Genomic DNA, 27,596 nt, shown 5'->3' with positions numbered 1-27,596 from the left:
ACCAGGTCTCAGTCCAAAATCGAACATTGCTTCTTATCCCATTACTTTATAATTCCTCACGATATTTTTATTGGGTACTTTGTAAAATGCTTTTAGAAAATCCAGATGCATTGTATCAACTGGCTTACCTTTATCCACATGTTTATTCACACCTTCAAAAAAAAAAAGTAGTAAATTGGCAAGGCAAGAATTCCCTTGGCTAAATCTAAGTTGGTTTTGTTGCATTAAACTATGAATATCAATATGTTTTTATTTTATATTTCAACCATTTTTTCTAATGCTGACATCAGGCTCACTAATCTGTACTTTCTGGGATCACCCTTTTTTTTTTTAAACTGGGGTTCTGCTGACCACCCTCCAAACTTCAGGTACAATAGCTGATTTTAATGATATTTTACAGATTTCTAATAGAAGGTCTACAATTTCATTCTTCAGTTCTTGCAGCACTCTAGGATATATATCATATGGTCCAGGTGATTTGCTAGTCTTTAGTAAGTCAGTTTACTCTATTACATCCTTTAGGTTCAGAGATTTATTTCAATTCCATCATCTTTAAATATCATTTCTGGCATCATTGCATTTTTTTCATTAAAGGGTTAGTCTAAAATAGTTCCCCCTCTTATTGATCATTTATTTCATCTGGAAATTTTACCACCTTAGTGTAAACTCCCTTGGGCAACAAACTATCTCGAGCCCTATTGCATGGATAGCCAGATGGTAAGGCTATTGTTGCGATTCTGCCCTGTTTGGGCAGCCTCTCCACATTCTTTTATGCCATCTTCAGCAGCCCGGAGGCTGCCAATGTTCTTCAGCATGGCTGGAGCTGTGCTATTCCATCCTATGCGGCCCGGAGGCTGCTGACCTGCGATACTCGCGGAAGGAGCCGTGCCATGATTGCTAATATGGCCCGGAGGCCACAGACAAGCTTCGCTGGTGGCAGAAGCCGCACTATTACCTTCCCTGTGGGCAGGAGGCCGCCAACGCTTCTCACACGTGGCAGGAGCCGTGGCTGAGCATCCCCTGTGCTCAAGGGATCACTAAACATCTCCCTATCCTATCGCAGGGAGCCGAATTGGTGTAGCCTAAGCAGCCAGGAGGCTGCCAACAATGCCCTCTTGCGGCCCGGAGGCCACCGACCTAACTTGGGTACTCCATGGGGAGGGGGCCTGCATCCCTGACCTCGCCCAGAGCCGCCAGTGATCCTCCTTCAGTGGCAGGGAGCCATCCCTGATGCCGGGGCCTGCTTTGAGGCCTAGTTCTTCTTTTCCTGCACTCTGCATCGCAGCAGGGCCGCTGTCTAGGGTGCTGCTCTGCTTCCTGCTTCTTCCTAAGGGGCAAAGCCACGTCTCTCTGCCCTTTTTAAAGGGCCAGTGCAGGTGTGGTTCTTTCCTGACTCCTCCCTGGGTGTTTCCTGCTTTAGCCTACAAAAGGTCTTCACTGTCATTCCAGCTTTGCCTTCGCAAGGAGTAGGTCCTCCTTAGGATTTCACATCTGCTTCTCTTCCTAGGCACTCTATTCCATGTGGGATCCTGTGTCTTCGTCAGTGTTCCTTGTTCTGGTCTCTGCTTTGATGTCTTCTATGTTCTGTGATGTCCAGTTGTCCACCTGTCCCTGATGTCCAGATGTCTGCCTGTTCCTGTTGCTCCAATGCCCGCCTGTTCCTGATGTCTTCAGCTCTGCTGACCTGTCCCTTGTGGTCCGCGACCAGCCTGGCGGGGCTGAGTAGGGCGCGTAGTGGCCCAATGGTCCGTGACTAGTCCAGCTGGACTGTGTAGGGTTCTGGTGGGTCATTCCATCCGATGGTGCCATGGAGTCTTCCCACTTCGTGTCTGACGAGCCCTGTTCCTGAGCCTGTCTTGATGGTCGTAAGCCTGATGTCTGCCTTTCCTTGATGTTCTTGCCTGATGTCTTCCTTCCCTGGGCAGGTCCTATCCTTTTGTGTGGTCCATGACCAGTCTGGCTGGACTGTGTAGGGCGCCTGAGGGATCTGGTTGCCTGCTCGCTCCTGTCCTTGGATTTCCGTGGCTCTGATGCCTTCTCATGTGGTCCATGACTCAGCCTAGCTGGGCTGATTAGGGTGCCAATATGGACAGTTTGCCTGGAGGTTACGGACTTTTAACCAATGGTTTTAGTCTTGCCTTGCCATGCCATGTCTGTCTTGCCATGTCTTACCCTGCCTTGCCTTGCCTGTCCGTACCTTGCCATGCCTTGAGTCTTTGTCTGCCCTGCAACGTCTTGAGTCTTCGTCTGCCCTACCATGCCTGATGTCTTCATCTGCCTTGCCACGCCTGATGTCTTCGTCTTCCTCAATGCTTGAGCCTTGTCTTCTTCATCTGAGTCTTCATCTTGTGCCATGTCTTCGTCCACCTTGTCATCTGTCCGACCTGCTGCTTCCCATCACTCCCTAGAGGCAGTCCGAAAGGGCTTGGAATGGTCAGAGTACAATTCAGAGACCATCATTGTGCTGGTGGTCTCAAGGAAACGTGCAGGTTTGGTTGAGGGTCAGGAACATCTTACCGCAAGGGCACACATCTCGTTCCATGCTGGAGAGTGCCCCCTGGTGCTGTCTCCCAGTGTAGCGCAACAGCTATTGGGCTTTCTGCTTTTAAAGATGGGATGGAGATAGTTTTCACACCCAGAGTGTCTTCATCAGAAAATAAATCAAAATAGAAAAATAATTTCAGAGGCATCTTTATAATTAAATTAAAGGATTTTATTTTGTTGGCAAATGGATAATTTTCTAGGTTCTTCACCTCTAAAAAACAAGTATAATTATTGAACAAATAAACCTTTCACTAATGTCAATAATTTCAATAAGAAATAACATTTCTGGTACACAAAAACTATTTTCCACATGTGACTCACTCTAATTCTTAACACTGTTTGGAACAGAAACTGGTTCCTGTCCAAAATTACTTATTACTAGGGACGTGCATTCGTTTGCAACAAAATAGGAAATAGAAATGATATTTCCTATTTTGTTGTGTTTCGGGGGAGCCGCCGAAATGATAAGAAAACCCATGAAATTTAGTGTGGTTTTCTTATCATTTTTGGGGAGGGGAGAAAGGCACATTAAAAAAAAACAAAAAACCCCAAACCCACCTCAACGCTTCAAATGTAATTAATTGTAACCCCCTACCCTCCCAACCCACCAAGACTTGCCCGACCCCCCCCCCCCCCCCAAGACTTACCGAAAGACCCTGATGGTCCAGCGGGGTCCTGGGAGTGATCTCCCCCTCTCGGGCCGTCGGCTGCCAGTAATCAAAATGTCATTGATGGCCCTTTGCCCTTACCATGTGACAGAGGCTATCGGTGTCATTGTTCGGCCCCTGTCACATGGTAGGAGCAATGGATGACCCGCACCATTTTTTAAGATGGCACCGGCCGTCCATTGCTCCTACCATGTGACAGAGGCTGGCCAATGGCACCGATAGCCCCTGTTACATGGTAAGGGCAAAGGGCCATTGGCGCCATTTTGATTACTGGCAGCCGATAGCCCGAGAGCGGGAGATTGCTCCCGGGAGCCTCCTGGACCACCAGGGACTTTTGGTAAGTCTTGAGGGGGGTTGCAATTAATTAAATTTGAAGGGTTGGGGTGGGTTTTGATTTTCATTTTGGGGAAGCCGAAATAAAATTGGCCCGAACCGCAGGAAAATGAAATTTCCCGCAGCGGGCTGATAACGAAGGCCGAACCAAAAGGCTCAGCCGAATCACATCTCTACTTATTACCAAGATACAGTTAAGTATTTTCTAAGTTAGTTACTTCTTGATAGCAAATGTTGAATTTCATCTTTAATTAAAGAAATCTGATTCTTTGTGTTAACTTATTACAAGCTTGTTAGGCAATTCTGGAAATCTGCAGGTAAGTATTAACAGCTTTTACCTTTAATCTGCTTTAACTCAAATGACTTTGTGTGTTGCACTAGTGCATTTTACCAAAATTGTGTCACAGTTCGTTGATGTGCACTTAGGGCTGGATTTTCAAAAGGTTACGCGCACCAGGCCTATTTTCAAAAGGCCTGGCAACGCACGTAAAGTCCCTGGATGCGTGTAAGTCCCGGGGCTTGCAAAAAGGGGCGGGGCTGTCCGGGGGCAGGGTAAGAGGCTCCTGGCACAGAGGCCATTTGCCGCAGTGCTGGGGATCGTGTGCCGGCAGTCGGCCAGCACAAGCAACTTACTTCAGCCCCAGGGCTGAAGTAAGTTTAAAAACAAAAGAAAAAAAAAGAAAAAAGTAGGGGGAAAGAGCGGGGGAAGTAAGGGAAGGTTGGGGGGGGGGGGTAGCGAACAGGGAAGGCACTGCAGCTTGGCGTGGGCTCGGCGCGCCCAAGGTGCACAATTGTGCACCCCCTTGCGCGCGCCAACACCCGATTTTATAACATGCACGCGCATGTTATAAAATCTGGCGTAGATGTGTGTGCGCCGGGTAGCGCGCACACATTTACGCCTGCACACAGGTCTTAAAATCTACCCCTTGTCTTTCATTGCTGGGTAATAATTTTTTAGGGCGCAGCTTGTGAACGCTGGATAGACAGCACTGACCTAGGAATGATGTAAAGCTTTGGTGGCTTATGATTGAGGAATAGCTTACACTGCTTGATGGCACAGACTGGATCTGATCTACCACTCTTGACCATGAAGTCTTGGGATACAGTGGTTCACCTACTTCGCTATCTCAAATCAAATCAATAATACTGACTGCCTCACACTGCCAATCTTCCGCAGTCTATTATTTTGCTAGTATGTGTGTGTAAAAATCACACTGGAGTTCTTGCTATTAGAATTCAAAAAAAGAATTATTTCAACCCTCTCTAAGGATGCTTGCTTTGAGAGAATTCACAAAGTAAAGAAAATATTTAATCACACTCTCTCTCACACATTCTACACTTATTTGCCAATAAAGACAAGAACAAGTTGTAGGACTTCTATATTCCAAGTTATTTTTTTTCCTCTAAGGAAACAACAGAGAGGTACCATTATTCACAGGTCCTGTGATTAAACACTGCAGCACCTTTATCTACAGGTGAAGTGTACATAATCTGAAGTCTGTAGGACTTAATGAAAATTTTTCTTTCTGAGGTAGCATACACTTCAATTAAATCAGCTCAGAATCAGACCATCAATCATTCACTTTTCTCACAACCACTTATCTATCAAAACTGGCAAAAATAATGCGGACCAGCTATATAGGAAGTTATCCTAAATTTTAACTAATTTCTTACCTCAGAAAGGATTAGAATATGGGTAGCCAGGACTAACGCTTCTGCCCAAGCCCACCCCTTCACAGCAGAATAAATACACACACAACATATTTGGGAGTCAACAGGCCGCAACTTTATTAACTACCCCTGGAGCCCGAGTCATACAAATGTAAAAATAACTTCCCCCATTTCCGCCCATCCACCGCCAACCAGCAAGATGGGCACACCCAGGCTATCCCAGCCTGCAAGACGTGTAAACCCAGGCTATCCCAGCCTTCCAGACGGGCACCCCCAGGCTATACCAGCCTGTATGAAGCACCCACCACTTATCACATCCCACAACTCCCGCCACTATCAAGCAAAGAGCCGATTAGATCGACCCCCGCCACCGTCCAGCAAGGAGCCCTACCAGCAACAACTGCATCCAGTTGTTTGGTAGGGATCCCTGACATGACCCCTATCAAGTCAGACACCAGTCAACCAAGGCATAACCCCCAATCGGCTCGGGCTATCCACTCCCCCTCCCCCTTAAAGCTGCGACAACAGTGGGTGGAGTCAAGATGGCGGACTAAGCAGACACACAATGCTCCTGCTCTGGCATCTTTTTCCCATTTGAGTCATTTCAAAAAATAAAAATGCTTGCAAAACGTAAGGGGAGACCGAGAGTTTACCCTTCTACCTCAGCAATCCCAGCCAGACAGAGAACGATCGTGCAGTGTGTCACTGGCTCCGGGGCAATGGGGCTGAGTGGTCCGGCTGTCGGGCTGGTGACCCGACCTTGGAGGAGGTTTCCCTCAGCCCACTGGACGACCAACTACCTCCGGTGGCACAAGCGACATCAACGTCACGGCTGCCAGAGAGCCCCGAAGTGTTAGCTCTCGGAGGGCAGTCTGAAGGGCGGCGTTCTTGGGAGAGCTGGTGCAGACCTCTGCGGAACACGGAGAGACCCTTACAGGTGAGAGTGATCTGGGAAGGAGAGAGGAACAGTGGAACTCCGGAGGTGAACCATCGGGGCACGACTCCATTCCCCACACCTTGAGAGAGGTAATATTGGAGAAGCCACAGGTAGTCATTTTAGGTTGCCTGTGGAATTTGTCATCAGCAATGGTGAAGTCCATAGCAGAATGCTCTCTTAAAATTAATTCGGTATCCTGCCAGCTAGATACTTTAAACAATAACTTTGATGGACATAAAATGGAGGTTTCTGGAAAAATAACTGAGCTGGAGACAGGACTGAAACAGGCTAAAGATGTACAGACTTTGTTGATAGAAGATTGTGGGAAGATTAAAAGAAAATTGGAGAAAATTGAGAATACATTAAGGAATTTAAATCTGAGGATTAGCAATTTCCCCAGGGTTGTTGGAGAATTGCCTAGGATAACCGTGAATCGGTATATTCATGACGTTTTGGAGATTCCCACTGATAAGACTCTACCCCTGGAGAAGGTGTACTTCTTGCCTATAAGAAGAAATCAACATATACCACCTACTCAAAACATGTTAGAAAACTTGACTGAGTTTTTGGAATCATCCACGTATGAAATTGCTGAAAAATTAACCTTACTGATTTCATTTTTTAATGAAAATGATATGGGAATAATCACACGGGCATATTTTATAAAGATCAATGTGCCTTTTATGGCATCCTGTCTATGAATATTTCCAGATTTAACAAAAGAAACCCAACAGAAAAGAAAAAGTTTTCTAGCTTTAAAACAGGATGTATTAGATCTTGGGGCCTCCTTCATACTTAGGTTCCCATGTAAATGTGTCCCATGTAAATGTGTCCTTAAGACTGAGAGGGAGAATTACATCTTTTCTTACCAGAGCAGGTAAAGGGCTTCGTAGATGCTAAAACGTTGTAACAACAGATGGGAGGTAGTCTAAATAGTCCAGATAGAAATACCTGAAGCATGTCCGTTATTTCCTGGCCACGAGAAGCGCGGTACTAGTTTTTTCTTTATTTCTTGCTATATAGTGGTCTAATGAGGTGTAGTTAATCAGGGATATTTAATTTGGAAAATATTTCATTTGCTGTAAAATTTCTTTTGTCTTGATGTAATTCACCATGTTTCTGTAACAAAGTTAAACTTTGTTTATAATTGATTTAAAAAAACCTAATAAAGAGAAAAAAAAATAAAGCTGTGACAACAATAAAGCCCCCTTTTACACCAACCAATAACAATAAGGGCGGGCAGGTAGGATGCAACGCCGAAGACCCAGCCACGGACAGGATGCTGCCCCACAGACCGCTGGGTAAACTCCCCCCCGAATCCTCCCGCCCCCAGCTGAAACCAAACGCGGGAGCCAATCCGTTCCCTCCAGGACGTGGTTTAAATTAAACCACCCTATCCCTGCTCTGCTGACTCACAGAGCCCGTGCGGCTGGTCGACCATTAGCCACATCCCCTTCCCCCAAGGCCGAACATGCCAGGCTTACATCAGTGAGCCTGGCACTGTATTACAACAGCCGGGCTGGCATGAAGCCGGCCCGATCTCATAGAATTACAGTAAGCACACTTTCACACACTGTCTCAAATAGTTTGCTTGCCTGCAGCTTCTAACACACAGCATTCTTTGTAGTTTCCATGTGCATTCACTGCAATTTCTAACACAACCCTGCTTCATTTTTCCAGCATAGCAGCTCTTCTTGCAGCCTCCATGCACACAGATCTCTCTCAGTCTCTGTCACACAGTTTTCCCTGCCTCAGGCTCCAGCAAGCTCTCTCGACAGTCTCCACATGCTTTCCCTCTGCAGCTTATAACAGAGCCTCTCTGTCTCAGTCTCGACATGCATTCTGAAAAATCCTCAGAAGAGATCCTTACTCCTCTGAAGTCTTTTCAAGAAATAGTTCTCATCTACTTCAAAAGACCTTCTTATCCTCCAAGAAACCTTTTAAAAACACCTTGACTATGGAACACAGCTTTCAAAAGAATTTTTAGTATGTTCAAAACATTCTTTAAAAGCAAATTACTTCTCAAATCTTTCTGTGCTTTGTATCAGCTTGGTATTATTACGCAGACCTAATCACCCAACTGCCTTGCATAGACCCTGGGTGGGCTAGCAATAACATGGCATTACCATATTATTGTCTATGGGAATTTTCTTTTTTTCCCCCTCTATTGAGAGCTGGAAAATGAAACCAATAAGAAAACTCCACTTACACAGTTCAAAATCACACCAAAATTTCAGGTTAGCTTCTAAATAAATGTAGCAGTGCTCCTGTGTCTTTTCATGACCATATTAGCTATTTTAAAATTTTTACAGCTAATTATATTTTTAACTTGCACATATTTATATGATCTCACCTAGTGACCACCACCAAACCCCAGTTTCTTTAATTTTCCTACAGGCACTGTGTAAGCAGCCTCTCGCTGACATCACTGACTGTGAGGACATCACTGACTGTGGAGCCTCTGCTCATTCTTCGGGCCAGTAAACCTGACCTCCACAGCATCCCTCCTCTCTTTAGCCGCTTTCGATGGTGGCCCGCAGCAGTGTCCCTCCTCTCCTCAGCAGCCAGCCAGTGGCAGCCCGTAGCTTCACTCCTCTCTTCAGCCACCACTGGCCTGGATCGGCAGCTGCAGTAAGGGCGGACAGTGTGAGGCGGCCGTCACAGTGGCGTTCTGAGAGGGGCATTTTTTCTGCCTCAGAATTCTGCCTCCTCACCCTGCCTCATAGAACCACCCCTGGTATTATAGAAAACTTCTCCTAGCAGAGAAATTCATTAACAAGGTGCTTTTGCACACTCATCGCCTCCTTCAGCAGTATAATGCTGCTGGGGATTTCAACCTCCCTCTTCTCTCACTGAAATCGTTTGTGTTCAGTTCTCATCTGTTTGTTTTTCTCTTTTTTTTTTGCATAAGAAAGCTTTGTACTAAGCCCTGGTTGAGCCTATCTCCTTTGGTAGTATTCTGATGTATTTATGAGGCTCCTCTGTTTCTCCAATCTCCATGGGTTCTGGAGCCTGGATCTCTGTTGCTTCCCTTCCTGAAAAGGGCTCTTCTGCCATTTGTGAACTAGTCCCACCCCCCTCTGAGAATTACATCCTCCCAATCTAGATCCTATCTTTGCCTATTGAGTGGTTCCTTCAGGGTCCAGCCTCCGTGACTCTCCCCTCCCCCTGCTTTCCACCAGCTTGCACTTGCCTGAGGGATCCTGGGCATTCTGTGCCTTGACCTGGTTCTAGAAGCATTTCTAGCTGCTGTTGGGCTCTGAGTAGGACAGAAAGGAATATTTCCTTATTTTCCACACTAGGTTATCCCAATCATCACAGCCCCAACTATTGTGGTATGCATACAGGGAGACTGTTAGGGATGTACAATTGTTTTAAACGAAATAGATAATGGCAATGAAACTCTCTTTTTCGTCTTGTTTCGGGAACACCACAAAATGAAAGAAAATATGACCAAATTTCGTAAAAATTAGTATTTCGTGTTAGCGTGCACTGACAGGACTTAGTGCATGCTTACTGGATGTTAGCATGTACTAACTATAATTAGTTCACACTAACTGAAAATGTTACCAATTGGTTAAAAAGTGTCAATTAGGGGAGCAGTTTGTTATGGTTCTGCATTCCCATAGTTACTTGTTTGTGTTGCCAAGGTTGCAAGGTGGTATTTATAGGGGGATGGCCAGTGCCTGGTAACAAATGTAAACACACAAGTCATATAATAATATGATCAAGTTCTAGTCAGCAAAAGCATGTAATGCAGATGCGTATTTTGAATTTGCTAATCACTTTGCATTTTAGGAAAAGTGCCCTAGCATTTTGGGATATGCATACTTTAAATTCCCCTGGTGTCTGTCTGGGACCCATGGGGGACACTGGGAAAGCCTTGCCCTTTATTGTGGGAACAGGGACAGCCAGAGTTACATGGGGATTGCCATCAGAGTTTCAGGCTTAGACTAGGCCGATCAGATTATTACTTGCAACCTGCTACATTTAACTGGGCCTTAGAGGAACAAATAGCAGCAAACATGGACCTTAAGGGCTATTGGGGGGGGGGGAGGGGGAGGAGCAGCTACATATTGAGGGGGTGTGAGACAGTGGGATACACTTTCCTTCCAGAATGTCTCTAATCACTACATGGGTATTCATGGCTTGAAGACAGAGGACAGGAGGGGGGGAGGTACCCCACACATAGGGTCTACAGGACAAGGATTCAGTTTTTAGATCTGTCAGAGGAGGAAGGCATTTTCAGGTTCAGGTTTAATAAGGAAACCATACAGTATAGGCCAGCAGTTAGAGTCAGCCAGAGGGACCATGCCTTTCCTGTACATCTCAGGATCACCAATGCCCTAGCCTTTATTGCTACCAACATCTTCCAAACTCCTCATGGGGTCATGACCAGTATTAGCCAGACCGCTTCCTCCATGTGCATCAATCAGGTCCTGGCTGCCTTGCTAAGAAGAACACATCAGTATATATATATATATCCTTTCCTCACAGCAGATGGCAGCAAGAACAAATCATGCAGGATTTCTATCAAGTGGCACGCTTTCCTTCCATCCTGGGGGCTATTGATTGCACACATTTCCCTATAAGGGCACCAGGAGGAAATTAGTCCGTCTACCACAACCACAAGGGCTTCCATTCTCTCAATATGCAAATAGTCTGTGACGCTAAGGGCTTCATCCTGGACATCTTGCCCAAATTTCTTGGATCCACTTATGATGCCTGCATGTTCTCACAGACAGGAATTCATGACTGCTTCCAGGAAGACCACATCACCAGGGACTAGCAATTAGGTAGGAATGCATCCATTGCTAACATCACATCACAACTAAACTCTATTGTGGGTCTCTATAGCTGGCCTGCCTGCCCTGGAGGATAACTTGGACCCAGCCTAATCCCCAAATGTGCAGTGCAGCCTGAAAACCTATCCTAATGTTCTCCTCTGTCTTCTCCCTTACAGGTGACAGAGGCCATCCACTCAAAACGTTGCTCATGATCCCTGTAGCCATCTCACAGAGTACTGTGGAGGTGCAATACAATAGGGCCAAGTGGCTGACCAGAGCAGTCATCAAGATAACCTTTGTCCTTCTCAAAACACTCTTCTGCTGTTTGGACAGATCTGGGGGATGCCTCCTCTACAACCCACCTAAAGTCTGTGAGATCTTCCTAGCCTGCTGTATGCTACATAACTTGGCCAAAACCAGATGTATGCCTCCTCCAGAGGGAATGAATGAGAATACAGATGAAGATGAAGATGAGGAGGAAGAGGAACAAGAGCTTACTCAGGAGGAATTTCAAGTGAAACATCGCCACAGTCAAAGACAGGGTATAGAGGAAGGAACACTGATACATTCGGTGGTGAAAGCGTGTTTATTTATATATGCTTATAGATGTGTTATACAATAAGGAAATGTATTGCCTCTTTGTGCTACTTTTTGCCTTAGTTGGACTATATGCAGAGGCCTTGGGCTGCCCTTGGCGAGAGCTCCTCCTCAGCACAGGTTCCTCAGAGGCTGCAGGAGTGTCTGCCAGGTGGGTAAGGTGCAGATGGTGAAGTTGGCAGTGTTACGATGCTGCTCACGAAGCTCATCCCGTGAGCAGGCCTCTCCACTTACCCCAGGCTGCCCGACGCTGCTGTGTCCTTCCTGTGGCTTAGGCCGCTCCCGGACCATGCTGTAGCCGTTCCTCTGCTGCCGTGGCTTGGGGATGCCTCCGGGACTCCACCTCTTCGCGGCCTGGCTGCTGCCTCTCCTTGGATCTTCGCGTCCTAGTGCCGCCACTGCTGTCCATCTTTGCGGCCCGAGCACTGCTGTCAGGGTCTCCTCTTCAAGGCCTGGTGGCCGCCTCCAGGAATCCTCTTCATGGCCTGTTCCACTCGGGAAGACACTGCCAACACCATCTTGTGGCCTGGAGGCCACTCCCGACGCCTGCTTGCTCCTCCATCCACACGACAGGGCCACTGCTGTCCTCGGTCCTGCTCCACTCCCTGGGCCCTCCTCTAGGTGCCAGCACATGCCTCTTCTTCTGATTTAAAGGGCCATATTAAGTTGGAGGCCCCAAAAATAAAAAAAAATAAAAAATCTAAAAAAAAAATAATTTAAAATCTGCCCGCGGCCCGCGGGTTGGAAGACGGGCACTCAATTTTGCCGGCAATTGTTTTCCGAACCAGTGACTGTCAGCATGTTCGACAATCGACGCCGGTAAAATTAAGCGTCGGCTGTCAAACTCGCTGACAGCCGCTGCTTCTGTCAATAAGGAGTCCCTAGCAACTCCTGTTTACCGTGGGCCCTAATTTGCATACCTGTGTTTAGTGAATCGCGAGCCCAGGAGAGTGGCCTGGGCGTGCGTCGGGAGAGCGGGTGCTCGCTGGCTCTCCCGCACAGTTTACTGTATCGGCCCGATAGTGGGAGAACCAGGTTGGAATTGAACAAGGTTAGAACAAAATAAAGAACCATAAAATTGGTATTTTTTCATATTTTTCTGGGGACAAAACACCCCAGTATAATCAAAAAACAAATAGAGTTGGAGTTCAAGGCTGAGATTGTAAAGGGGTTAGAACAGGGCTTCCCAAACTGTGGGTCGGGACCATCCTTCAGTTGGGGTCACAGGTGCCTCAAGTGTCAGCACTCTTTAGGTGTCAGCAGCATTAGAAGTGGAAGTCCACATGGGGCCTGTAAATAAGCCCCCACTCAGACTCTGTAGTGGCACAGCCTTTGCATGAGTTGCTGTAGTTGCAGGAAGCCCTGTGCAAGGAGGGATCAGGGCTGCTGCAGGGCCTGATGTGATCTGCATGTAGCAGCAGCTTGGGACCAGCCATGAAAGAAGGGGAGGGCTGTGTGTATGGCCAGTGGATATTTTCACTGCCACCCTCCCCTCACCAACCACTGAATCTAACCAAGAGAAAAATGTTGCCCCTGTCATCAGCCTGCTCTCTCTTACCACTTTTATCATCCAACTTTTGCCCAGAGCCCAAAGGAAAATTTTATCATTGCCTCTGGCCAGTGAGATGTTTGGAAGAGGGGCTATTTGAAGAAAGGGATGAGAGGCAAAGCAAGAGGGGTTTTTTTGTGTTGGATATGCTAGGGAGGGATTACTTCTGGAGAGTGAGAGAGAAGGAATGACAGAAGATCAACTGAGGGATGTAAAAAGAATCGGAGATGTGAAAAAAGAGTTGGAGGGAGGAGATGAAGCTAGAAGGTTTGAGAGAGAGGATGAGAGGGAGGAGACAATGGGAGATGGCGTGAGAGGGATTTGATGACAGAGAATCAACTGGGAGACATGAAAAGGACTGGAGGAGGAAAGAGAGAAGGGGTGGGGAGTGAAAGATACAGAGATTAAGAGAGGAGAGGAGGTTAAGAGAGGGCATTAGATGGAGTACAGGAAGGGTGAGATGGAGTGATTGATGAAGGGGTAACTGCATCACTGCTAATTTGTTTTAGTCATCCTCTGGGCATACTTAGGAACTCTCTGGATTTGGCATGGAGACTACAGAATTCTGAATGAATTGCCGGGTCTCCGGGCCAGCACCCGATAACTCTGGGTGCCCTGCTGCAGAAGGCCAGAAGAAAAAGGGTCTTGAGCAGCGCAGGCTCAAGGAAGGAGGAGCATCAGCACCTGTGCCTCAGGAAAATCACGTGAAAAGCGAGATGAGCAGGAGTGTTACCCTCCCCTACAGGAAACAAACTACAGATGCAGGAGGAGGAGCAACAACAACAGCCCCACACTGAAAACAAAACAAGGGCAGAGCAGCCGGACACTGCAGGAGGAGGAGGAAGTGGAGCACATGTCCTGCGGGCCTAGGGAAAGAGGAAGCTCCTGTGGCTAATAAGAATCAAGGTGAGAAGAGAGAATGAGAGTGCATATGTACGTGGAAGAGGGAGAGAATTGAATGAGTGTGTATGTGTATGTGAGCATATGCATTTATGGGCATATGTGGAAAAGGGAGAAGAGTGAATGTGCATGAATATGTTTGGAAGAGGAAGAGAAGTGAATTTGTGTTTGTGTGTGTGTGTGTGTGTGTAAAACCGAAGTGAGTGCATGTATGTGTGTGGAAGGAGAGAAGTTAGTGTGCATGTATGTGGAAGAGAGTGAGTGTGTTTGTGTAAAAGGGAGAGGAGTGCATGCATGTGTATCTGAGTGCTTGTATGTGTGTGGAACAAGGAGAGAAATGAGTGTGCATATTAGGGATGTGAATCGGGCTTCGGACGATTGAAAATATCGTCGATATTTTCAAAATCGTCAGAAATCGGGGGCTCCCCCGAAACAATAGGAAAACCCCACGATATTGTTTGTGGGGGTTCTCTTATCATTTTGGGGAGGGCGGGAAAAATGGCACACAAAAATAACCCCTAAACCCACCCCGACCCTTTAAAACGAATCCCTTTGATTCCCCCACTCTCCCGACCCCCCAAAAAAACATTTTACAGGTACCTGGTGGTCCAGTGGGTGTCCCGGGAGCGATCTCCCACTCCCGGGCCATCGGCTGCCACTAATCAAAATGGCGCCGATGGCCCTTTGCCCTTACCATGTGACAGGGTATCCATGCCATTGGCCGGCCCCTGTCACATGGTAGGAGCACTGGATGGCCTGCGCCATTTTTAAAGATGGCGCCGGCCATCCAGTGCTCCCTCCATGATGACGCCTGTCATTGAAAGGACACATTCACTGGACACACTGGTAGGTGGACAGGGTAGCACTGATCCAGTTTGGCTATGTCTGGCCAGATTGTGAACTTTGTGCCCAATATGCCAGCACATCTTTATCCATGTCCTCAAATGGGTCTGCGAAATAGCGTGTCACAGAATACTGGGCGCTCCTTTGTTTGGATGGATTGAGAGTCTTTCTTGACAGCTACTTTCATTATAGCCTATGCCAGAAGAGATGATTCTTTATGGGCAACATGGCTTTGGTATGTTGAGGTGAAGAAAGAAGTAGTAGCTGACAGTGTGCTGCTCCTGCTAGCATTAATCTCCGAGGTGGCCATTGTAGTTTTCTTCACAGAACTTAGCTATGAACACCTCCTTTATGAATGTGAGATGCTTGGACTGAAGGGCGAGACTTTCTTTCACCCATGGAATCAAAAGGTGTAGCAAGCATGTATGTATTGTTTTAAGTAAGAGAATTCAGACTGTTCTACCTGCTGCTGCAATGAGTCCAGAAACTGCAACCCCTCTATTTTGATTTCCTCTTGCTCATGGTAATTCTCTAATTTTTCCTCTAGAATGTTTACCCTAGGGATGACCCCCATTCTGGAACTCATATCCTTTATGGCAACCTTTAAGGGTTTCAGGATTTCTGCCAGCTGCCTCATCACTATCCAAACATAATGCCCAAGGGGGGCAATGCACACCTATCTCTGTTTCTAGAGACAGGTCATGAAGTGGTGACTGCTACTCCACTAACCTCTGCAGCATCATATATGTGGAATTCCAGTGGGTGCCAATATCTTGAATGAGACACTTGTAAGGCATCACAAATTTGCCCTGCTTTTCACGGAGAAGCTGCCCTACCTTCACGCTTCTGTGGAACTGCCCTATTTGTGTGTACTTTTCTATCAGCTCCTGCAGGTATTCATTCTCATGGTTCTTGGAACTGAGGCCCAGGGCATCCTTCACTGCCAGGTAAAGATTGTATGAAAAAACTGGATACCCTGAAATACCCTATGGTATATTGCCTTCGCAATATTTTAACCATTTTATGTGATGAAGAAACCTGTTTGAAAATTTCTGGATCTCAAATCTAGCTGATAGCCCTCCAGCATTCCCTTAGTTGCTGATATAATATTGGCTGAGGTATGGCCTCATCCATCATCTCAGTTCCTGCAAGAGTTGCTGCCTGCCCCTGCTTCAGCCAGGTCCCACCAGTGTGCCATCAGGGAGGGGTGAGAGTTTGTAGCATTTGTTGCAATCCAGATATCACTGGAAAAATGCATGCTACTCCCCTCTGCCTTAGCTAGCAGCACCTACATGTGATTATGGCATTGGTTGTACATGCTGGGGTTGACCTTCCTACTAAATGTGGTCCTGGAGGGGACTTTGTAATTCAGGGCTAACATTTGCAGCAAACACTTAAAACCCATATTCTCCACTACCTGCAGGAGTTGGTCATAAAGGACAGTCATTTCTCTGATGCTTCTGGTTACAACTTTTGCAGCTGCCTTTCTCTTACATCTGGACAATACTAGAAACATCACCCCATTTCCTCCACAATGAGTTGCCACTTCTGACACATGGCAGAGGATTGCTGGCCTGCTACCTGGCTACTTCAAGTGGCCAAGTATGTGGGATCTGCTTGGAGAACATTCTTCACCTTTTCAACCACGTTCTTCTGACTGGAAGAAGGGGGTCCCCTGGCTAGAACTGTTACCCTCCCCAGATGTCAGTGCTTGTGGATGCTTCTTCTGCAGGAGATGTAGCATATCAGAATTTGTAAGATGTCCACTTGCTTGCCTTCGCTGATATCCTTGGCACAGTAAATACACTGAGCAAAAAGAGGGTCTTCCCTGGTTTTGCAGTGGCTCCAGATCATGGATTTCTTTCGTGATCCCTTTACATCCATGGAGGTAGATGCTGGCACTGGAGTTGAGGTAGAAGGTGGGCCCTGAGAAACAATGCCAGGGAATTTGTCATATTCTGTACCTGTGCAGTCTGTTCTTCCTCACCATCATCACCAGTTTCCTCTATCTCCTCATTACTGAAGTGGAGGCTAAGATGCTATTAAATAATCTTCCAAAAAGGTATTCAGGTAACAGCTCTCTAATGTTTTCTTTAGGGAATCCAGTACAAATAGATTCTTCATCAGAAACAGGTGCAAAGACTACCTGCACTGCCTCAGCAGTGGTAACAAAGGAAGAGCGCACTGCTGGTTTGGGTCTTGCACTTCTGCTGCTGTTTCCCTGCTACTCTGTGCCTTGACTGGCTCTGCCTCTGCCATCCTTTCCCATCTCCAAAACTGCAGGGAGAGAAAAAGAGAAATTCCTCTCCGAATTTCAGTTTCTTCTGCCTGAAGCTGCCTGTCTCTCTTTCCATTTTGGATTTGAAAAAGTCCCTTTACAATGTAGGTTTGGGACTCCCTGTTTCAGTGCCTCCTCTGCCAACAATATTTTTCCCCTTGGCCACTGTTGGAAACAGGATGTTGGGCTTGATTGTTTCTTGATCTGACCCATCATGGAAAAACTTATGTTTATAATGTTCTATCTTTTCCTGACATGATAGATTTTGTCACTGCCTACTGGGGGTTTGGATGAAAACAGGTTTTCTTTCTTTTTTAGTTGTACTGTAACTGACAGTGTGTTCACCACTGACTGTACCATTCTGTGGGTGTGTGGAGAACTACACACATACACACACACACACATACACACAATGTAGTATCTTGCTGTGCGCTAGTGCACAGCTGAGATTGCTCTAGGCTGCTCACAAACACTGGCAGCCTCCTGGTATGCTGCTTTCTGCTGTCTCTCTATACATGGCATTGCTCACCTCACTGGACTGGACAGTGAACTGATGCTGCAACTCTCTCCACTCTTTCCCACCCACACCAAGACCCTGCATGAACCATCTTCCAGGGGAGAAAATAATTAGAAGCAAATTTCCACTGCTGGGAGCTTGACACTGCCATTTTTTCTCAAGGGGTGAGACAAGTGTAGCAGTACTAGCAGCAAGCAGACAAAAACAATGTTACAATGAAGTTTAACACTGTCGGGCTAATGTAATAAGGTGCGCTTGAAGCTGTTGCGGGTTTGTGCGCACTTCTACATGTGTTTGTATGCACATTTTCCCCCACAAAGCCCAATACAGGTATGTACTAAGGGTTTTGTGTGCGAGAAAAAAGTACATACAAACACACAGTTTTTCTGCATGAATGCATACTAATGGCATGCAATGGAAATGATTATTTATGGGCAATGCAGGAAGCTGCACGAGCAGGGGGGTAGAGTTAGTGCAAGTATTTTAATGCGGGTTTTTAGCGCCTGGGTCAGGCCAGGAGGTAAGTGAAAGTGCTGGGGTAGAGACCGCGTGGGTCATCCATTGCTCCTACCATGTAACAGGGGCCGACCAATGGCACCGATAGCCCCTGTCACATGGTAAGGGACATCGGTGCCCTATGATCACCCTACCTTTGGGCCATCGGTGCCATTTAAATTAGTGGCAACCGATTGCCTGAGAGGGGGAGATCGCTCCCGGGACCTTGCTGGACCACCAGGGACTTTTGGTAAGTCTTGGAGGGGTTTGGGCAAGTCTTGGGGGGTCAGGAGGGTGGGGAGTTGCAATTAATTAAATTTGAAGGGTTGGGGTGGGTTTGGGGTTTTTTTTTAATGTGCCCTTTCTTCCCCCCCCCCCCCAAAAAAAAAAAGTAAACCACATGAAATTTCATGGGTTTTCCTATCATTTTGTTGGTCCCCCGACCCGCGACGAAATAGGAAATATCATCTATATTTCCTATTTTGTCGCAAACAAATGCACATACCTAGTTTCTAATGCTTCAGGAATTACTGTTGAGGTATTAAATACCTTCATTTGGTCTCAGGTATTTCACTTTCTATTTCTAAAGCTACATTAGTGGTAGAGATGGTCTTCCAAATGAAGGAGTAGCTAATTATTAGTAGGTATTTCTGACATAAAGAACATTTTTGTTATCTTTTAGCATTCACATGTACCAGAGATATCACCAGACTAATTCAGCTACGAAAGAAATATTTTTGCAAGTAGAATTCTGTTTTGGTTATGAAGGTTCCTTTGGTTTTATGGTTTACTGCCAAATGGAGATTTTATGTGTAAGGGTTCTGTCTTTGTATTTTATAATCCTGAACAACTTAATAACTTACTATGTTCTAAATTGGATGCAAGCAAACCTGATTTAGATGAGTCAGATGCCCTTCTTACTTGATTAGAAACTTGCTGTTATTTTTTCATGATTCTCCTATGATTAACCTTATCTGTTTCATTTAATATATGATATATACAATATTTATATATTAGGGAATTCTCTCTTTTTTGCTTACTCCATATTGCCTTGCTATTAGATTTTGGGGCCTTAAATTCATTGTTATGTTATGAATTTTTGGTTTTGTCATATAATTTTGGTTAAATATTTGTGTTTTGTTGATTATAGTTATTTCAAAAATTGATTATAATAACTCTCTTTTTGTAGGTTTACCTAAAGTATTACTTAAAGTGTTATAACTGATACAGAATGGAATGGCAAGAATCATAACTGGGGCTAAATACCACAAGCATAAGACACTGGTATTGAAGACCCTGCATTGGCCTTAAATTCAGAATATTGACTATAGTATTTAGGTCCTTGAAATGTGAGGGTTTTCCCCTGATTGAATTGATAGAGCCTTATGCTTCTACTAAGTCTCTTCAATATGAAGGTCAATGTTTGCTCAAGATACCTGAGATCTTAAGTTGTAGAACTCAGCAACCTAAATTAAGATCATTTTCTGAAACTGGACCAATCCTATGGAATGGTATAGATTCCATATTGAGGCTTCAAGAGGATTATAAAGCTTTTAGGAAACATCTTAAATCAACAATTTTAAGCAAGTTTAATTGCCTTAATTTTTGGATTGCATTCCTTAACATTTATTTTATTGTTATTGATAGCTATCCTTTGTTTTCATGCATCTGCTTTTATTTTTGTTTTAGTTATGATTGTACATGTTTACTGTACTTTTGTTTTATGTATATGTTTAATGTAATTATGTTCATTTCCTTGTTATCTGCACTGATCAAATCTATTGGATGTAGCGGAATATATATGCACTAAATAAATAATTAAAATATTTCATAGGTAGTTTTTATTATCCATTTTTATAATGTATAAAAAGAATAGTAACAGTAATAATGCTTATTCTCCACTAATTCTCCATGTGTAGACTAAAACATGCAAATATTTATAATTAATTATTTGAATAATTGTTCAGCTTTCAGGTAAGTGTCACTGGTTTTGAAAAATGACTGGAAAACAAGGGAAAGTTTTGGTTACTAAATGTAACTTTACTGTTTAAGAATTTTACTTTTCTTTAATTATATTGATATGTTTAATGTTGTAGTAAGAATGACACGAATTACATTGAGGGAATTTTAAAGCCTTGTTAAGCTCTGTAATACTTAATCCTTTATACCGGATCAGACCCAAGAACGAATAATTGTCCTTCGTTCTATTCTGTCAGAAGGTGGTGCATTTCTTTGAAACTGGTGCACATGTAATATGTACTTTACTGTTCTTTTCTTTTTCAGTTTGTTGCACAGCCAAACTGTCAACAGTTGCTTGCATCTCGCTGGTACGATGAGTTTCCAGGTTGGCGAAGGCGACACTGGGCAGTGAAGATGCTAACATGTGTCATAATAGGACTGCTCTTCCCTTTCTTCTCTGCATGCTATCTGATAGCTCCCATAAGCGCCTTAGGACTGTTCATCAGGAAACCATTTATCAAATTCATCTGCCACACTGCATCATACTTGACTTTTCTGTTTCTTCTACTGCTTGCTTCGCAACACATTGCTACGACAGACTTGAACTTGCAGGGACCACCACCAACCATCGTCGAATGGATGATATTACCATGGATCCTGGGTAAATGCATTACTATAGAAAATACAATGGAAAAAAATGTTAAGCATTTAAAACATTTGTGCAGCACTATTGAAGCAAGTCATATTAGGGTATGGGTTTTATGCCTAAAGAAGTTAAAGGATGCAGAGAGTAGCTAGCTGTTTAACTACAATGCATGTGCATTTCTGGCAATCCATTCCCTAATAGTACCTTATTGCTATTTGTAATAATTCACTATGTAAAGATAAGACCTATAGATCCTTACTACTGAAGACACAATTGAGTTATGTGGGGGCTGGATTGGCACCACTATGAAACTTATCAACATCAGCATTAATTGCCAAAGCTTCAATTCTTGATGGCTGGCACTGCTCTTCGCAAGATTTGTACATGCACTAATGGGAAGATGATTTTCAAAGCCATTTGCACAGGTAAATAGTGATTTATGTGCATAAATTGGCTGTCCAAAAATTGCCCTCCCTCAGTACACATACTTTCAGCTTCATTTCAGGGAGGCATTCTCCGGGGTGTGGTTTTGACAGGATCAAAAAGTAAAAATGAGTAAATTATCTTTTCATGTCTACAAGTGTTATCTTCTATAGAAAATCTACCCACTCAAAAAAAGTAGGTGCAAAAAAGTCCATGGTACTTGATACCCATGGCAAGGATGAAAAGGAAAGTATGCACATATTTTCTTTAGAAACCTGGTGCAAAGTTTCTGGGTAAAAAGTATCTGCAGACTTTGAGAATGATGTTCTAAGGTGCAAAGGGTTTTTGCAGAGAAGGGATTATGTCAGTAAATCAAAATGTTATGTTTAAGTAAGAATGTGAACCTCGGGCTCAGATGAGAAGTGTCTCCGCCCACAGGGAGGACCTCTGTGAGCCTTAACGTCAGCAGGCGCAGTCTCAGTGGCATGGGACACAGCTAGAAGTGGAGACTTTATTGTAAAGGAAGGAAAAAGTAATGTCCACGGAATTGGCGATATAGTAGTACAGTCCTGGGCAATGGGAATTACCCAGAGTGAGACCACAGCTGAGAAGATCCGGTAGTGGCCCGCGTAGCAGGGTACACCGGGGATCCCCTCTGAGTGTAAGCACCTCAGGAATACAGATCCGGTAGTGGTCCGCGGAGCGGGGTGTTACTGCTATGGCTGCTGTGCAACCGCCTCACCACCAGGGGTCCCTCTAGAGCTGGCTCTCCTGACAGGCCCAGTCTATCTCCCTTCTCCTCTCTATGTTCTGGGCTTTCCCTTATAACCCTGCCTGACAGTCCCCTCAGTGCTTCGGCATCGAGCTCGCCTGGGCTCCCTGCTCTAGCCTTCCTTGCTTGCTGTGCGTGTGGTCCTTTGACCTTGCTTTGCCTAGCCTTGCCTTCGGGCCTTCTGTCTTGCCTTGCGTGGCCTTCGGGCCTTGCCGTGGCCTTCGGGCCTTCTGCCTTGCCTTGCCTTGCGTGGCCTTCGGGCCTTCTGCCTTGCCTTGCCTTGCGTGGCCTTCGGGCCTTCTGCCTTGCCTTGCCTTGCGTGGCCTTCGGGCCTTCTGCCTTGCGTGGCCTTCGGGCCTTCTGCCTTGCGTGGCCTTCGGGCCTTCTGTCTTGCCTTGCCTTGCGTGGCCTTCGGGCCTTCTGTCTTGCCTTGCCTTGCCTTCGGGCCTTTTGTCTTGCCTTGCCTTGCGTGGCCTTCGGGCCTTCTGTCTTGCCTTGCCTTGCGTGGCCTTCGGGCCTTCTGTCTTGCCTTGCCTTGCCTTGCGTGGCCTTCGGGCCTTCTGTCTTGCCTTGCCTTGCCTTGCGTGGCCTTCGGGCCTTCTGTCTTGCCTTGTCTTGCCTTGCGTGGCCTTCGGGCCTTCTACCTTGTCTTGTCTTGCCTTGCATGGCCTTCGGGCCTTCTGTCTTGCCTTGCGCGGCCTTCGACCTTGTGCTGTGTATGGTCTTCGGACCTTCTGCCCTGCCCTGCCTTGCTTACTGTGCGTGCGGTCCTACGGGCCCTCTGCTCTACTGTCTGTGTGTGTTTGGCCTACGGGCTCTCTGCCCTGCTTACTGTGTGTGTGGCCTATGGGCCTTCTGTGTGGGTGTGGCCTACGGGCCTTCTGACCTGCCTTGCCCCGCTTACTGTGTGTGGCCTACTGGCCTTCTGTGTGGGTGTGGCCTACGGGCCTTCTGACCTGCCTTGCCCCGCTTACGGTGTGTGGCCTACGGCCCTTCTGTGTGTGTGTGTGGCCTACGGGCCTTCTGACCTGCCTTGCCCCGCTTACGGTGTGTGGCCTACGGGCCTTCTGTGTGTGTGTGGCCTACGGGCCTTCTGACCTGCCTTGCCCCGCTTACGGTGTGTGGCCTACGGGCCTTCTGTGTGTGTGTGGCCTACGGGCCTTCTGACCTGCCTTGCTCTGCCGCCTGCCCTGACCCAGCCTGAACCTAGACCCTGCTATCTGCCTCCTGCCCTGACTCAGCCTGGACCCAGACCCTGCTAACTGCCGCCTGCCCTGACTCAGCCTAGACCCAGACACTGCTACTTGCTGTCTGCCCTGACCCAGCGGGGACCCAGACACGGTTTCCAGCCATCCCTGTCTCTCTCCACCTGGAGCCACCCTTTTGGGTGGTGTTCACTACCCCTGAACTCAGCCCAAGCGTAACAGTATGCCGAAGCCATCAAATTTCCAGGGGAAGAGATAGGTCTGTGTGCTAATCCGGTGAGTCAACTTTTTTTTCACTATTACAAGATGCCTCCTTCAAAGTTTTATACCTGCAATTCCTGTCAGACCTTGAATTACCTAAGCTATCAGAACTGTCTAGCCTGTCAACTTGCTGGTCAGGAACACTGGTCGTGCAGTAACTGCAATAAGAGAAATGTGTCTGTCTATCAAGAGTGTTTAAACTGTTCTACTCCACAGCCAGGATGGTGGAAATGTTCATGTATTCCGTGCCTTTTGCCTCCAGGCGAACCCTGCCCCCGCTGCAAAGCTAACGGGCCATCTGTTTCTCCCAAAAGCTCAGCTAGTTCTACTACCGGGCGTTCAGCTTCTGGCCCAGCTAGCAACATTATTTCATGTAACAGTTTATGGATTAAGCATTCTAGCACTTCATCTCTGGACACTTTGGAAAAAACTTGCTACCAGGAAACAAGTATTAATTCTGAAAATCTTAGAACTCACCGGGTTAAGAAGCCTTCTATAACTTCCACGCTAGAGCCTCAGAAACGAAAGCTGAGAGAAGTAATCAACTCTAGCAGAGCTCTGCTTCCCACAGCTGCAGTTAAGACACTAACGAGCACCTTCCCTAGACGTCCTAGAACTGCCTGTGCCCTCTCTAAGCAGCTCCTCCAGAAACAAAAGCAGGAGCTTCTGACTCAAGGTATCAAGCCCACGGCAGTACAATCTTTGTCCTCCCTGCGCCTTAATTCTAACCTTGTTGCTCTGCCACCCAAGCATGCTGCATTACCCCATGAGGGGCCTGAACCTGTTGCATCATCCCGAGCGGGTTCCAAGATTGCTGCATTACCCCAAGAGGGGCCTGAGCCTGCTGCACCACCCCAAGAGGGGCCTGAGCCTGCTGCACCACCCCAAGAGGGGCCTGAGCCTGCTGCACCACCCCAAGAGGGGCCTGAGCCTGCTGCACCACCCCAAGAGGGGCCCAAGTCTGTGGCATCACCCCGCGGGGGGTCTGAACCTGTTGCATCACCCCGAGCGGGTTCCAAGACTGCTGCATCACCCCGCGAGGGGTCCGAGCCTGTTGCATCACCCCGCGAGGGGTCCGAACCTGTTGCATCACCCCGAGAGGAGTCCGAACCTGTTGCATCATCTCGAGAGGGGTCCGAGCCCGCTGCATCGCCTCGAGTGGAGTCCGAGCCCGCTGCTTCACCCCCAGAGGGGCTCGAACCGGTCCTGCTGCTGGTCCCGGAAGGATCTGAACCGGTCCTACTGACAGATTGTGTCTCTCAGCCATCTGAAACTGCCGAACCGGTCTTGCTGCCTCTCCCGGAGGGGTCCGAACTGGCCTTGCTGCCGCCCCTGGAGGGGTCCGAACTGGCCTTGCTGCCACCCCCGGAGGGGCTCGAACTGGCCTTGCTGCCATCCTCGGAGGAGTCCGAACCGGTCCTGCTGTCGTTCCCGGAGGGGTCCGAACCGGCCCTACTGACAGACTTTCTGACTCAGCCATCTGAGTCTACTGAACCGGTCCTGCTGCCGCCCCCGGAGGGGCTCGAACCGGTCCTGCTGCCACTCCCAGAGGGGCTCGAACCGGCCCTGCTGCCGTCCCCGGAGGGGTCCGAACCGGTCCTACTGACAGACTTTCTGACTCAGCCATCCGAGCCTGCTGAACCGGCCCTGCTGCAGTCCCCGGAGGGGTCCGAACTGGGCCTGCCAACAGACTTTGTTACTCAACCATCTGAGCCTGCTGTACCGATCCAGCTGCCGACTCGGGAGGGGCCCGTACTGGTCCTACGGTCGCCAACCCTGGAGGAGTCTGTGCCGGCCCTGATGCCGATCCTGGAGGGGTCCGGGCCAGTCCTGCTGTCGTCTCAGGAGGGATTACGGACTATTTCTCTGCCCCAGGTGGGGTTTATGTTCCCCTTCTCACCCCAGGAGGGGTTATGGAAATCTGCACTGCCTCTGCTACCCCAGGAGGGGTCTAACTCTGCCGCCTTGTCCCAGGAGGGGTTATGGACTATGTTGCTGCCCCAGGTTGGGGTTGCGTCTGCCTTATTACTCCAGGAAGGGTTATGGACTGCCTTGCTGCCTCGGGAGAGAGTTGAACCTGCCGCATCGCCCCAGGAGTGGTCTCACGTTATTATTGAGTACCTCCTGCAAAAATGGGATCCAGGAGGAGGGGGAGGCCTTGAGGGAGGGGTACTGTTACTGCTATGGCTGCTGTGCAACCGCCTCACCACCAGGGGTCCCTCTAGAGCTGGCTCTCCTGACAGGCCCAGTCTATCTCCCTTCTCCTCTCTATGTTCTGGGCTTTCCCTTATAACCCTGCCTGACAGTCCCCTCAGTGCTTCGGCATCGAGCTCGCCTGGGCTCCCTGCTCTAGCCTTCCTTGCTTGCTGTGCGTGTGGTCCTTTGACCTTGCTTTGCCTAGCCTTGCCTTCGGGCCTTCTGTCTTGCCTTGCGTGGCCTTCGGGCCTTGCCGTGGCCTTCGGGCCTTCTGCCTTGCCTTGCCTTGCGTGGCCTTCGGGCCTTCTGCCTTGCCTTGCCTTGCGTGGCCTTCGGGCCTTCTGCCTTGCCTTGCCTTGCGTGGCCTTCGGGCCTTCTGCCTTGCGTGGCCTTCGGGCCTTCTGCCTTGCGTGGCCTTCGGGCCTTCTGTCTTGCCTTGCCTTGCGTGGCCTTCGGGCCTTCTGTCTTGCCTTGCCTTGCCTTCGGGCCTTTTGTCTTGCCTTGCCTTGCGTGGCCTTCGGGCCTTCTGTCTTGCCTTGCCTTGCGTGGCCTTCGGGCCTTCTGTCTTGCCTTGCCTTGCCTTGCGTGGCCTTCGGGCCTTCTGTCTTGCCTTGCCTTGCCTTGCGTGGCCTTCGGGCCTTCTGTCTTGCCTTGTCTTGCCTTGCGTGGCCTTCGGGCCTTCTACCTTGTCTTGTCTTGCCTTGCATGGCCTTCGGGCCTTCTGTCTTGCCTTGCGCGGCCTTCGACCTTGTGCTGTGTATGGTCTTCGGACCTTCTGCCCTGCCCTGCCTTGCTTACTGTGCGTGCGGTCCTACGGGCCCTCTGCTCTACTGTCTGTGTGTGTTTGGCCTACGGGCTCTCTGCCCTGCTTACTGTGTGTGTGGCCTATGGGCCTTCTGTGTGGGTGTGGCCTACGGGCCTTCTGACCTGCCTTGCCCCGCTTACTGTGTGTGGCCTACTGGCCTTCTGTGTGGGTGTGGCCTACGGGCCTTCTGACCTGCCTTGCCCCGCTTACGGTGTGTGGCCTACGGCCCTTCTGTGTGTGTGTGTGGCCTACGGGCCTTCTGACCTGCCTTGCCCCGCTTACGGTGTGTGGCCTACGGGCCTTCTGTGTGTGTGTGGCCTACGGGCCTTCTGACCTGCCTTGCCCCGCTTACGGTGTGTGGCCTACGGGCCTTCTGTGTGTGTGTGGCCTACGGGCCTTCTGACCTGCCTTGCTCTGCCGCCTGCCCTGACCCAGCCTGAACCTAGACCCTGCTATCTGCCTCCTGCCCTGACTCAGCCTGGACCCAGACCCTGCTAACTGCCGCCTGCCCTGACTCAGCCTAGACCCAGACACTGCTACTTGCTGTCTGCCCTGACCCAGCGGGGACCCAGACACGGTTTCCAGCCATCCCTGTCTCTCTCCACCTGGAGCCACCCTTTTGGGTGGTGTTCACTACCCCTGAACTCAGCCCAAGCGTAACACGGGGTTTGCCGAGGAAGTCTGTACAGTAGATGTTGAAGAACTTGCTAGCAATGCCGGAACCCGGAAGTGGCTCCTGTAAATGTTGTACATGAATTTTGTAGAGTAGGAAAGCTGAATGGCTTCTACTGAAGAAGGATGATAGTGGCCCGAGGGTCAGGGTACACCGCGTGGAATCCACAAAGCAGTCTGTATAGTAGAAGTCAGTAGAGATACTTAAAGTAGATGGTTCCTGGAGAGAAATAGAGACCTGAGATGCAGGTCTAGTCGCAGTCAGGCAGGAAGGCCCTCCGAGGAGCGGATAGCCAAGAACACAGGGGAACCCCCGAGGAGCAGGTACTTAGAGCGTGCGGATGCCAAGACTAAGTCAGGAACAGGAAGCCCTTGAATGTGGAGAATTCAGCAAGACGGAAATCCTTGCTAACTCGAGGAAGGCAAGGGCTGGTCAGATTAAATACACTAGTGGGTTGACGTCATCAGGTGGGGACACCCCCGAGGTTCCCGCCATGACGTGTTCAAATGTGTCTAGGTAACTCCGGGTGCAAGATGG

The 27,596-nt window shown here is 48.0% G+C and overlaps 1 protein-coding gene across 1 annotated transcript in view; it reads left to right on the top strand.

The window, feature by feature from the left end:
* TRPC4 (transient receptor potential cation channel subfamily C member 4) overlaps positions 1 to 27,596 on the top strand; it is a 544,275-nt gene that overhangs the window by 393,405 nt on the left and 123,274 nt on the right. Inside the window, 1 exon segment of the mRNA XM_029602745.1 lies at positions 20,403 to 20,739. Coding sequence (XP_029458605.1) covers positions 20,403 to 20,739 — 337 coding nt within the window.

Source organism: Rhinatrema bivittatum, chromosome 5 (assembly GCF_901001135.1).
Source record: "Rhinatrema bivittatum chromosome 5, aRhiBiv1.1, whole genome shotgun sequence".
Classification (NCBI taxonomy): Eukaryota; Metazoa; Chordata; class Amphibia; order Gymnophiona; family Rhinatrematidae; genus Rhinatrema; species Rhinatrema bivittatum.
The sequence above is the reverse complement of the archived record's forward strand: the minus strand, read 5'-3'. Positions and strand labels throughout refer to the sequence as shown.